Source organism: Neodiprion lecontei, chromosome 2 (assembly GCF_021901455.1).
Source record: "Neodiprion lecontei isolate iyNeoLeco1 chromosome 2, iyNeoLeco1.1, whole genome shotgun sequence".
In the NCBI taxonomy this organism is placed as follows: domain Eukaryota; kingdom Metazoa; phylum Arthropoda; class Insecta; order Hymenoptera; family Diprionidae; genus Neodiprion; species Neodiprion lecontei.
In genome coordinates this window covers 16308772-16322805 of record NC_060261.1, presented here as the reverse complement: position 1 = coordinate 16322805, position 14034 = coordinate 16308772, and the positions used below count along the sequence as shown (strand labels likewise).

Genomic DNA, 14034 nt, shown 5'->3' with positions numbered 1-14034 from the left:
AAAAATATAGCTTATGGTTCTGGTGGCAGAATCGTGAGTGAATATTCGACAGGATTTTAGCCCGTTGTCCAAGGGAAAGTGAGGGGCTTTAGGTAAAGTTTGCGTCGATCGAGATATTCAACGTCATAGTCAAGAACGTCGTGCATTTCGCTTTACACAAGCGGTGAAGCGTCGCCTTCTGTTTCATACGCGCATAATTTATCGAGGATTTTGAATAAATTATTGTGAAAAAATATTATATCCATGCAAAACTATGCAGAGTGTTGAAAAATAGAGAAGTGAGTTGAGAATTCGGTGAGCTTTAAAGACGCAAGCTTGCGAACAGCTGTAAAACGGAATGAGGATTTTACCACAAGCCGATCCGAAGGGCGGATGAACGGCTGAACGGCTAAACTATAAAGCGAGTTAGGGAAATTAGCAACAAATTGTCGGCCATCATACCGGTTGGGAAATATGGTGGCGGCCTGGTTGTTGGAGAAATGTGTCTCGGTGGAGCAGTAGGTTCCCGGTGAATGTGACACGTCGTGCTTTCAAGTCTGCACCTAAGGCAGCTCGCATACTAATAAGCTTGTCAGTGGCTGAATGCCCGGCTTTAGGTTAGGCATAATGGCGAGTCCGTTACAAGGGACACGTTTGGTTGAAGGTAAGTAGGGATTGAAAAAAGAAAAAGAAAGGTGGAGGATAGAGGCGACAAACGTAGCTTTCACTAAGCCGTCTTACAGGGTGCGTGTAACGATTCAAATATCCGCGCCTCAAATCAACACAAATATTAGAAATGAAATTGACTCTACGTGTCCGTCACGTGGTCTCCGTTTTTGTAACTGTTCACCTTTTTTCTAGGAAACGGGCTCTCTCACTGATAAACTATTATAAGAGCACAATTTGCCGAATTTTGCTTGTTACAAATGTCGTCTATATTGTGAAAAATTTCAAGTTTGATAATAATTCCATAATACTTTTCTCACAAAAAATATTTAAACGAAGACATAGGTTTAATGATCGCTAAATTAGTATGAAATTCTATGTTAAACCCGTTGATGTATCTTCGAAAAGGAAATAACTAATTTACGATTTCAAGGGACGTGTCACCATTAATAATAACGACTGATTTACGGTACTGGTAACAAAAAGATGAGTGATTATTAGTGAAACCATTCGCACATTTATAACGACAAAACTTTGTCGAAACATATAAAATTTACTGTCAGAGAGTATCTAACGATTCAAATTGAGGAGAGACAATTTACATGGATTAAATTAAGAAATACGATTTATTAATACAATTTTTAACGAAAGAGAGACGATTTACATTTACAATTTTACTTTATGCACCTTTCGACCGATAATTTGTGTAATGTACGAAGCTAATGATTGAGTGGATGAATGAATGAACAAATAATATGTTTTTCGGCTATTGCTATAAATTTATACAACAAAAATATCAGGAATCTTTACAATTCTCACATTCTATAAGATAAAATATGTTTTTTCTAATTTATTTTTTGAATATTTAAACATACATTTACAAGGTTAGACCTTAGATTAGACGTTAGATTATCATGTTGCGAAAATATTTCAACAGCGTAGCATCGCGGGATTATAAATATTTTTTAAGATGTATCACGCCACGTATGTCGTGCTGCACTTTCAAAATTTCAGATCATTGACACTGGTGTATTGAGTTCAGGTTTTTTAGGACTTGCATTATTTATGTTACAGTAGTTTGACCCCTAAATGTCAATCACAAATGCTTAATAATACTGCAGTTGTACAGTACAAAGTACTTTTTGCATACGCAGACGGGGAACTTGTCTTACGATGATGTACCAGAGTGGTTTAAAATTTGGTATGGTTCTTCTTTATCCTGGAATAGAACAAAGTACGAATAGGATTTTTGATACGAAGCTTGAGCTCATGTCAGTCATATCCAACGATTTTTAAATTCACCATATTGTAATCATTAAGTTTCTCATCGCCATTTGAAATGTTTGATTTTTCGAATTAGGATAGGCATTGCAGGCCTAAATCACGTTTCCTTCGTGCCATTTCGTTTATTTTACACTTTTTGAAAATATGAATGCCAGAATTCAAGTAGATTTGTTTCATCATTCATCGTGAGAAGTAATCATTACGAGCAAAATCAAAAATGCAGAGTGCCAACGTTTTGAGAAACCCGAGAATCAGGGTTCAATGTTCTAAAAACCACATAATTACTTCAAAAATCGATTTCCGTGTATACCAAAATTGAAAAATTCTCCGAATCCAATAACATCGAACAAATCTCGTGGCCAGGCTGCCTTATTCCTTCGAGTCCAATCCAGTTTGCAATACACCTTGAGTGGGCAGCTTGTGCAGAAACACCACTGGGAGCCAATATCGGGACAGAAATGTTAAGGTCAGGGTATTTATGCCATGTACGTGGCTTGCCGACCGTCAAAAACAACTCCCGTTGGTCGATCGTCTGGCAAAAGGTCTGCAGCACTGACCGTTTTGGTTGGTACCTAGTGACTTATATTACTCCATAGTTACGGTACCAAACGATTTACGAGTCCTTCACCCAAGAGGATTTTTTGCAAGAACAAACGTATCTCGATCAGTCTAGTGATCAAAGTAATCAGAAAAATGTTTGATCCGTTTCCAAACTGTGTCATTTGTCACGAACAATCACCTCTTTGCTTCTATTCAATCGCTTCAGCTTGAAAGTTCAGTCGATCTCTGAAGACTCCTGAAGTGACTTTTTACTATTTGTAGATATTTTGATGTTTCTGATTTTACGGAATAGTTATTTTGCTGGCACTGTTTGGTGACGACTAATTCTGATTCAAGATTGCGCAAAACAGGATTTCTTCTGTCAATCACCGATGGAATGAAGACGTTTATGTCAGCATCTGAAGTCAACTGGCAACTACATCACATTTCCACTATTACAGTAAGCTTTCCGAAAAATCTTCTTCGCAGTCTTGACTTCAGACTGTTAGTTTGAAGCCTTCGCTTTGAAACATCTCGTGAGCCAAAGCGAACGGTAAGAGGGTCTGTAGCTTACTTTCGGATTCAAAGACGGTATAATGAATAGAGGCTGAAGATAACTTTCTCCGATAAGGAGCGTCACGGTAGTTGTCCGCTTGCAGCCTGCGAGAGATCGTTGCGATAAAATGTAACCCCAGGTTTCGGTATAGCAGACTGAGCAAAGCTCTTCCTAAAGCTCAGCGCAGGCTTGACGTCGACTTCTTAAGATAGGTACTCAACCTTGCAAGCTCCACAGGTGGAAGTGCGTCTCATTTTCACGCAATATTATGACGACCATGCGAAGTATCGAAGGTTTGTCAACGTGATCTGGACATGTGATTAGAGATGGATTTTATGGCAGATCGACTTCGAGATGTGGTTCGGAGATCTTTACAACATATTGCTGAAAGTCTGAGCGTGGACCAAACGGCTCTGAGCATGAATACATCATATCGCGTTCCGAAGTAGCGGTTGTAATAATTATACCTGAATTTATTAGGGGGTTGAAAGTTCCGGACACGTGCAGTGGCGCGAGCTTTGCTGGGCTTGCGTAACTAAATCCACGCGCTGAACACACAAGCGCAGCACACGAATACCGACATTTCGATAATTATCGCTGGCTAACGAGATGTTGCTGAAAAGCGTACTATTACATCTGCAGGGTAAAGGAACAACGGGCAGAAAAACAAAGGCCTGAAGCTATAAAGAGGGCTAATAGCCGAGGCTAGTGCTTCACCCCTTCGTCGTTTCTCATTCCCCGCTTTTCTGTGCGTGTGTGTGTGTGAAATTACGTGTGTACATGCAAGGGAGAGCATCGCATGCTGATTACTGGATAGCAAGTCGGTGTATCTTGTAATCTTAAAGGGCTGGCGTGAACGGGGAATTGGTCACGTGGCTTCCTACTTAATCATTAGGAGCCATTAAGCCTCGGAGAAAATTAAGTACAACGCACAACGCGATGTGATCTTTAGCTCTACCAGTTGGCAAATCGCCTCTGAAACACTGGCTAATGCCACCGCAAGTTAAACATTCACACTTTTTCACACCGTGGGGGAAAAATATTCGGTAAAAGTTTTCGATCGATAAAATACACGACCCTAATGACCCTGACTTGGAGTTTATTCACCCACCACGATACCCTTAACTTTTTACTTTTCGTTACCTTTGGTGAAAAAAAAAAAAAAAAAAAAACACATTTTGCACCTCGAAAATCAAACTCTCGCGATGATCTCGGAGACGGCTGGATGAAAAAATTTGAAACTCGCAGGATTTTACAATGAAATGATGGGCATGAAAAATTACCATGTCCCGTTTAATTTCAACTTCCAGTTCTATCGGAAATGAACCGATTCTCAATGTTCAACCGACAAATCCATACTTTTCCTTTCTTATCAATTTTTCCAATCAAAAATGAACAATCACGTTTTTCCAAGTTTGTTTATTGATTTTGAAAAAAATGTATCGTCTGTCCGCCAATCGATTTGTCCGACAAACTCCCGCGGTGATCTCGGAAACGGCTTGAAAAATTATCTAAAACTTACAGAATTCTACAAAGAAATGATGAAAATAAAAAATGGCCACGTCCCGTTTAATTTCAACTTCCGGTTCTACCGAAAATTAATCGATTTTTAACATTTTACCGGTAAAGGTATACTATTTTCTCCTTGTTACTTTCTCTCAGTAAACGATTATGTTGTACCCAGTTTATGTGTTTATTTTTAAAAAATGTATGAATTTTTTGCCTTCCAGAATTTTTTTTCCAATTTTTTTCTTCGAAACTTTTTCACTTGGCTTTTAAGTCATATCAGTTTCAGATTTTTGATTCGGCCGTTTTTGAGATCATCGTGGTATTGAAAAGTATCGCAAAAAAACTGTTTTTCCGGCTTGATTTTGGTGAATCCTTATTTCTCTGCCCGGAATTTACTCCGATAAAACACCACCGATTGATTATTGTAACGTAATGTAATTTTTGATTAAAATTTGGCAATGAATACACAATTCAAGAATATTAAGTACTGGTGCCTGAAATAATAATGATGCAATGGAGATTGCACACTGAGAAAAATTTCATTTGTTATAGTAACTGGAAAAATTCAGTAAAACAGATATCGTTAAAAAAAACTGTTTGAATATTGTTGGAATAACAGAAAACGAGGTACGCGTAACCCTTTTGCGCTATTGTCGATTCTTTTTTGGTAATTGCAACGCAAAAAAAAATAAATAAGGCTTTATCATCATTTTAATATTGCGCAAGCATTAAATTTTCGCAACAGTTGCAAGAAAATATAGTGACAATGATCATAATCAGAAAGAATAGTAACGGATACTAGACTTTCCGATAACAGCTAGAAAACTAATTTTCATTTTCCACCTAGAACTATATTTTTGGATTGTGGTAAAAAACAAAAATAGTTAAGGACTGAGCGGTAACCGGAAATAAAAATTTCTCTCAGTGTATTTATGGTTAAAATCAAGTTCTAGAAATATAGAAAGGACGACACGCGGTTCTCGGATAATAGATTCGTTAACTCGATTTCCGAACTAATTACCCAGCGAAGAATCGAGGAAAGAAAGCCAGCTCAAATCAATTAATTACGGGCTTGCCGTTCAACTCAGTTCTTCATATAAGCCATTGAAACAAGCGTTTTCATTTGTTATCTTCACTCCATCGGACATGGCGTGAATTGCATTGGTAAGTAGCTTGTGATTTTTGCAGATCGCGTCAATTCCAACCGCTTAGCGGTCATAAAACCCCGATGCCTCGAGCAGAATTGCCAGATGCTGCTTCAAGACAGTCTGAACTTTATATACCGCGTTGAATCTTAGTGTTAGTGTCGAAGCGTGCTGGATTTACTCAGAGCCGTATAATCCTCGGGACGCACCATCATGCCGAGTCCTATTTACGTATATCGGCCATTCCATGCGAAATCAGCAAATCTCAGCCCTCGTATCATTTATAATTGCGTTCGGACTTTTTTTTAAGGTAATAGTAGCTGATCCGAGACTATGAATTTATTGTTGATTTTTTTTCAGTAATTCAATCACTTTGAAAATTATTGATCCGTGGTGATCAATGTTTAACGTTTCGATGATATAAAAAAATTTTGTAACATTTTTTACTCTTTGAAAGCACGTTGATATCAGACCGAAGGTGAAATTAATTTTTTAGAGGTATTCTCAGAAATTTTGAGAGGAGATAACCTGATTTAGATTCTAATCGATGAAAATTACCAGAGCATTTGAAAAATTGAAAAATAATTAAATTAATGAAAAAGTTGATTGCATGGTGATTAAAATAGGTAATACAATCACTGTACACTTTTTGGACATTTATTAAAGTATGAATAATTAAAAAAGAACCTATGAAACTCGAGAGTAGTGCAAACTGGAAAAAAAGAAAAGAAAAGTAACAAATAAATTGGGGGGTTTTCATACTACTGCTAGTGTATAAAAATTTTCTAGAAAAATTGAAAATCATGATTACTAAAATTGGTTGATTTTGCATGGAACACCCCATATACAATTCTGAAACTCCTTCTGGTAGCCAGTTGTAATGACTCATCTATGCTGTCGGTCCATCAATTTCAGGCTGACAGTATACATTACTTAGTAATTACGAAGTATCGTTTGCTTTCTAAATCGCAATGCTAATGGCATATTGCCCCAAAAGTTCCGAAGGCTCGTGGTTTAGAATACGAAATATTCGGTGATATCGGATTCGAGAATTACAGGATTTTACAAAATCTCCTAAAAATTTTACAGATCGTTAAAAATTTCATCAGACTTCAGAGATTTCGAACGATTTTATATCTAGTTGAAAACATTTCGCAGGATAATTGAGCGATATCAGAAGATGTTACGAAATATCAAATGATTTTACGGTACTCCACAAGCTATTGATAACGTCTCGAATATTTCGCAGAATTTCTGAGATTTCAGAAACCTTTACGAACTTTTATGAAATTTCAAGATTTTTGCAAATTTCAAATATGTGAAGTTTTTACAAGATTGTACAAAATTCCTCAAGACGCCCAAAAATATTTCATGAGGTTTTAAGGCCAGTATTCTGGTCTGGAAATTTGGAAAAATCGATTTTTTTAAATTTACTGTTCAAGAATATTTTGGCCCCAAAGCCAATGTCGAATTTCCAACAGTTAAAAAGTTATGAGCACTTGAGTAAAGCAATGCACAGTGTGAACCTCAATAGTGCCTCAATAATTAATGGTGAGAAAAATGTTCGTTAAATCTTCTATAGACAGCAACGTCAAAACCGAGGTCAAAACTTCAAACGCGCTTATTTCGAAACTACTTTTTTCAACCTGGTTGGCATCAAATCTTGAGTTGTATTCAATCGATTGACTTCAAATTTGGTACGACCTTCATTACATATTCCTCTATAGCCCAAACTTCCAGTATTGTGAAATTGATATTGCGACTGTTGGAAGAAAAAAAAAAAAAAAATTAAAAACATTGAAAAAATGATGGCAAAAAAATCAACTTTGCCTTGAGTCATCACTAAGAAAAATTATCTTCACAGTATAATCAATGTTGTGCCATTACGTAAAATCTCATTATTATTGAGATTTATGATCGGCGTAATCATAGAATCAACTATTCATTGCAATTCGTGTGGCGGAAATTTGACGTATTCAAAGTGTTTTTATTCAAAGATTCGTTTAGAATAACGTCATCGATGTTTCCGTTGTCACAAGCTTCAACACAGCCTAAGCTCGGGTGAATTCATTCTATTGATCCATCTAATAATTTGACATCTCTTTTGACTAGATTGACAGTAATATGATTAAAAATTACATCACCATCATTCGATACAAATTTTGCAAATTTCAATTCATCTGGTAAAGTGCACGTATTTTGTGCAAAGGGAGATTTTACGAAAATATTTCCATAATCAAAAAAAGTTTGACGGTTACGTTCACTCAAATAATAATTTTCGAAAAATCCCTACCTAAAATGAAAACGTCTATCCTTTTAAGACAAGCTACTTTATTTTGATTTATTTTTAATATTCTACGATTGATCAGAAAAAAAGAGGATTCAATCAACTAAATGTCTTATGGACAGTCTTGTCATTAGTCAGTAACATTGCCATAGCACATACATTTTTATCTCTCTGTAAATCAAATGGATTGATATATACAAATGAAAGTTTTATTTTAACCATTTGGAATTAATTTTGCATATTATACACCAATTTGCATATAATTGTTATTTTCATTTCTTTACTTTTCGTAATTTGTGGCATCCTTTGAAATCTGTCAAAACTCCAACCCTCTGCCGAAAGAATATCACACTTACGTACGAACACTTTTCGTCAACCTTGAAATTCTCCAATATGTTTTACATAATCGTGTGACAATGCATGCTTAAATTTTTCCCACAGTTTTTCTACTTAAACTGGTGAGAAATGTATCATTCTCACGAAACATTAGCAAAATATTTTTCTTCAATTGAATTGAGATTAAATGAGACGTGTCTTTTTTAGGAGGGGATTCAATTTTCTTCCAGGTGACAAAAACCACTTAGTACCTAATAAACTTACGATACTTACGCATAATGACAGAAAAATAACTTGAAAAGATTGAACTACTAATTGACTTCGAAAATGAATCAATCCTAACTCATTTGTACACACATGCTGATTATCAGTTATTTTTACAGTCAATGAGAATAAGGAATAATTTTTGCTTAATGGAACAGTTCACAATTTCTTCACATTATGAATCGTTTTCTTTGCTTCACCGTTTCATGATGACATATTATATGCAAATGTATATGACATAAGAGCAACGACAAATGAATGACTAAAATTCTCGCAGAATATCTACGGTAGAGGTTGTAATTTTAATTCGTAGCTTTTATAATCGTCTAGGATTTTTTTAAGATCCATTTGACCGATTTACTGAAGGCAGTTTCAACCGACGCCAATTAGAAATGTTTGGACTTGGGATGACTGTCGTGCAATTTATCAGCCATATATGCCGGCTGAAAGAGTGTCGAAATATCAGCATCATGCAATATCAGTAGCATTGCAATTCCGAAATGGTAATCACCTTTCACCGTACAAATAACTTTCAACATATTTCTGATCTACTACAAACACGTGGACGTTCCGAGAGACGGTTTAATGTGGTCAGTACATTAATTATACCCAATGAAAATCGTAATGTCGAAGAGAATGACATTCAATCCATATTTAAATTGTCCATAAATGAATGCCAACTGGGTATCTGAGACTTTCGATTTTACGGTTCCCGAATTATGTCAACGAAAGTCGAAATGGAACGCAAAAATAAACCGTACGCGTACGTGGGGAAGAAAACGTCCCTACGGCGCGACGTCTCATTCGTTGAATCAATTGAAATTGACCTTGTATGTGTCCTGCCCCACCTCGCATTCATCGATTATTGGTGAAGGAATAGATAAATGGAGGGGTTTATCAGGGCGGTGGAGAGGGGGGGGGGGGGGAGGAGGGGGGTAATAGCTTTATATTCAAGAAATGTGACTGCGCTGGCCGTTCGAATGAAGTTTGATTGTTGCAGCTGCTCACGGCTGATCGTTAAAAAAAAGATAATCTACGTCTATTGTAGAGGGACGAATTCTTTTACAAATGTGGTTCAATATAGAGCTGATAGCCTCGCTGCCAGGGCAATGGGGTGAGTTTTATCAACGTGGCTCAATCTTTACCGGTCTTTGCTCCTCATACTTTGTGTGTAGAAATGTTTGGCACGTATCGAATAACAAATGAGATTAATTCGGTTCTGGTATTTGCTGGAGATACGCAATTCCAAAATTATTATCCAGTGACTTTGAAAACGTTACTTCGAATTTGCTATTTCAGCAACGCTTTCTACTCTTACAGGTATTTCGACCGTCACTGTCGGACTTCTGATTGCGACGTGGTTTTTGGCGGATGGATTTCGGAAATGGTGTCACAAGGAGTGGAGATTTTTGCAAAGTGCTGTACTGATTCCTGGACCACCGGCCCTTCCGCTGATTGGAAACGCGCTGAAATTTGCCTGCAATGGGGATGGTAGTACAATCGAAGATGTGTTTGTGATCACATTGACTTTTTTTTAACGTTGTATGATTGTCATGTAGGTTAATTCATAATACGAACCGATGGCGAGTTTTAAAAATTATCCACAGTATAGAGGTAGAATATAGAAATAAAATAGTCTAGAAAAAAAAATGGGGGCAACATTTTTGTGCTATTTTTATCAGGTGACATATTTTTACTGGCCATATTTTACGTATACAATAAATGAAGGCATAAATCAATTCCTTCAATAAGCACATTACGCATACCACATTTTTAATTGCGTGAATGGTTTCATAATGGAAGTGAGAAAAGAAAATTAAAACTTGACCTTCTGAAGTCAACTGCCTTCCGAATAATCAATTTATTATTTATAATAGTACGTTGAGATCGCGGTCTTATTTTAACTAACCTGTCTCCATCTCAGTACGAATCAAGTTAACAGGAGGAGACCGGACCCGGACTTTGGATGCACATCGTCACGTATTATTTTTATATTACACACATTTATTTAACTTATTTTTAGAATTGCTGAACCGGATAATTGAAGTATCCCGGCCTTACGACAATCCATTTCGGGTTTGGATGGGACCGAAACTTGTTGTGGTCGTGAAGAATCCTCGAGATGTTGAAGTGAGTACTGCACCAACCTCTGCAAATGCCAAATATCACATTTCACGTATCCATCCAGTCATGAGCGACTATGATTGTTTTTGATTTCGATTTTTGATGATCTTTAAAAGAAGCATATCGGGCGTTCTCCTGAGCTAACACACAGGTTTATTTAGGTAGTCATGAACAGCAAAATTACATCTCACAAACCATACGAGTACCGTTTCTTGGCTTCTTATTTGGGTCCCGGAATCGTCACTGAGTCAGGTACGTTTTACGATCAACATGTTCACTAGTTATCTCTCACTTTTCAGTCACATGTAGAAACATAGCAGCGATCCGACTTTGCAAAATTTAATAGTTTACCACAGTAACAGTTTAACACAGGCTACTATAAACTTAGTTTTCGATACTGCTGCAATATGCCTGTAATATTTCAACTGCTGCAGTATTCTGATCTTCTTATAGCGTAGGAATCAAACTTCAATATATCTACAATAGCGATGTAGGAATATTGCAGCGATGCTGCTGCAATAGTATTGAGTGCTGTGTTAGTCAAGCTCAACATGTTTGGTTTCTTAGGTTCCATCCACAGAGCACATCGCAAAGTCATAATGCCGATGGTGAGCGGGAAGTCTTTGAATGCATACATAGACTGCTTTGATCGGCAAAGTCGACGGTGCGTCGAGTGCTTGGCGGGCAAAGTGGGCGAAGGGGAATTCGACGTAATGCACTACATGGACGATTGCACCTTGGATATGGTTTTAGGTGAACTAATGAACTTTCTATAATTTTAAGCTAAATAACTTATTCGTCACAGAGCACCGAATATTTAAAGAAAGAACAAGCTCTTGTTTGTGTTGGGAATGCGCTAGAGCAAGAGAGCGCCCAATCCCTTGACCTAAATTATTCAATTCCCTCGGAACTACAGTAAAGGTTCAGACTTCATGTACGAAGAATTCGAATGTGTTAAGACCGGTATAGGAATAACTTATTACTCATACTCGGTCACATAACTATTAGAATAATCCACAATTCGGACACCTCATTTCCAACGAAGGTTACAGAAACAACAAGTCAAATCGAGCAACCTAACCAGCTAATCATTTCATTCCAGAAACTGTCATGGGAACTCCTGGCACAGCTCAACATGGCGGATACAAAGGCCTCATAAATTGTTGTGCGACGTGCGTTCACTATTAAAGCAATTTTTATCTTGGGCATGTTGCACTTTAACTTTCTGCTGGTCAGTTGAGACACAGGGGTTCAGATCTTGTAATCGAGTTCAATTTTGCAGAGCAATTGCGCTAGCTCACGAGAGGACGATGAAGGTCTGGCTGTATCCGGATTGGCTTTACACCCGCACGACTTCCGGGCGACAGTTCGCCAGTGCTATGGGAGTTTTGCAGAAATTCGCGGCGACTGTGAGTGCGGGTCAATGACTTTGGGAATCCAAAAAGAAAGGAGGTACCCACGCAAATCCGTGATTGCATTGATTGATTTTCAGCTTGTGGCCCGAAAGAAGAACGTACGCCACGAGCCCAAGATTGATAATGATGGTTCAGACAAACTGCGAACAGCCGTTCTGGATCAGTTGATTGCTCACAATGATGAAACAGAGGAAATGGACGACACTCGCCTCAGAGACGCGATATCAAACATCTGGATGCCGGTAATTTGATTAACGAGTCGAGAATTCGACAATATTTGTCATCAAGTTTTGTTCCCTTCTAATCAAGCACCAGACTAAGCGAAAATATGAATCCATTTTCAGGCACAAGATCCAACGGCTCTTTCCTGCTCGTTTTTGTTCATGATGTTGGGAATGCACCCAGAAGTTCAGGTTCACATTGTCACCGTCCCTCGTAGATAAGTCTGAGTGAGACTTCTCGTTTACTTGGTTTTTTCCCTCAGGACAAGGTGCGAGCAGAAGTAAACGAAATTGTTGGGAACGAAGATATGACGATGGAAAAAATATCTAGATTGACGTACTTGGAATCAGTGATCAAGGAAACTATCCGTCTATTTCCCGTTGGCCCCGTTATACTGCGCGAATCAACGGCTGACTTTGAATTTGGTGAGTACGAACGTCATCCCGTCTCAGCAATTATGATCACGGAATCGATCTATTGCAGAGACTTGCAGTGTCCCAAAGGGTTGCACCCTGGCAGTTATACTCTACGAGATTCACCGCGACCCGAAGTATTGGACGGATCCAGAAAAGTTCAACCCTGACAGATTTACGCCAGAAAACTCGGCCAACAGACATCCCTATGCTTTCATACCTTTCAGCGGTGGTATAAGAGGTTGCGTTGGTGGGTCACAGAGATTTGCATTGCGTAGATAATGCGATATTCCGAGCATTAATTCCTTGTTGTCTTTCACCTCTAGGGCGACAGTATGCAATGGTATTGGTGAAAACTTTAGCTGCTCGAATCGTTCAAAAGTACAAAATTGGCTGTGATGGATCCCTGGACACACTGCGACTCAAGGCCGGCGTGTCTATCAGGTCTATCGATGGGTACCGAGTTTCGATCACAAGAGCTTGATCCTGCCTGGTTGCAGTTAGCGTCTTGCGTAATGTAAACAATTAAAATGGTGATATTTTAATATACGCGATATAACATGTGAATATATTTTATCTCCGAACTACGGCAGCGAATGCTTCAGTTTACATTCTATATATTATGGTATAGTATATAGTATGGTATGAAGAATGGTCTCGTCGTTGGAATCGTTGTTCGCAGCTCCACGAGACTTACTTTGGAAGTGGTTGAGACTAATGGCATATAGTTTCGGTAGCTTCAAGGTTTTACTCAGCCTCAGTACGGGAAATTAACATATCATTTGAAAGTAAGTGATTATTCTGCAATCGACAACGCACTCTCTCGGGACGATTGAATTGATTCGCTATCCTTGCGTGATTTGGCCAATATGCTTGCATTATTTGATGATAAGTTACGATTTCTCATCCTCTCCGACATGATCGAAGAATAACTTGGTTCTCAATGACATACGTTTCTTGGTACAATCAAGAGTCGCACAATGCTATCGTTAAAAAGAAACGTAGGCTTTCACGATTTACAACGGGTTAAAATATAGGATTTTAGAAGGCTCACATTTCTGGTGAAAACCCTTTCAGAGGGCGACTACAGTGAATTCATCGAAGCAACGGGAAGTGCTATCGAATCAAACATTAAGAAGTATGGACCTTCATTTAATAGTAAGAAAAAGGATAATGGATTTGCGGCCTCTATCGTACTGCATCATCAACGTGTAGAAGACGGTCAGTGTAACGTTGACCTACTTGCCTCCAGCTTTAGTCGATGTCATTCATCAGGCCAAGGTCGGTCATAATT

The 14034-nt window shown here is 38.1% G+C and overlaps 1 protein-coding gene across 2 annotated transcripts in view; it reads left to right on the top strand.

Annotated features, from left to right (window-relative positions):
- The window catches only part of LOC107219858 (cytochrome P450 4C1-like), a 39440-nt gene extending 26113 nt beyond the window's left edge, over positions 1 to 13327 (top strand). The window contains exons 1-12 of one of the 2 annotated variants that reach the window (XM_015658200.2): positions 9552 to 9680; positions 9887 to 10057; positions 10590 to 10696; positions 10852 to 10942; positions 11258 to 11443; positions 11793 to 11862; positions 11973 to 12099; positions 12183 to 12347; positions 12450 to 12518; positions 12590 to 12752; positions 12811 to 12990; positions 13067 to 13327. In XM_015658200.2, the coding sequence (XP_015513686.2) occupies positions 9635 to 9680; positions 9887 to 10057; positions 10590 to 10696; positions 10852 to 10942; positions 11258 to 11443; positions 11793 to 11862; positions 11973 to 12099; positions 12183 to 12347; positions 12450 to 12518; positions 12590 to 12752; positions 12811 to 12990; positions 13067 to 13224 (1533 nt within the window). In that variant the 5' untranslated portion in view covers positions 9552 to 9634 and the 3' untranslated portion in view covers positions 13225 to 13327. Of the gene's footprint in view, positions 1 to 9551; positions 9681 to 9886; positions 10058 to 10589; positions 10697 to 10851; positions 10943 to 11257; positions 11444 to 11792; positions 11863 to 11972; positions 12100 to 12182; positions 12348 to 12449; positions 12519 to 12589; positions 12753 to 12810; positions 12991 to 13066 lie in introns of those variants that run through there. The other variant, XM_046731618.1, reaches the window with a different exon arrangement.
- Positions 13328 to 14034: the final 707 nt, after the last annotated feature.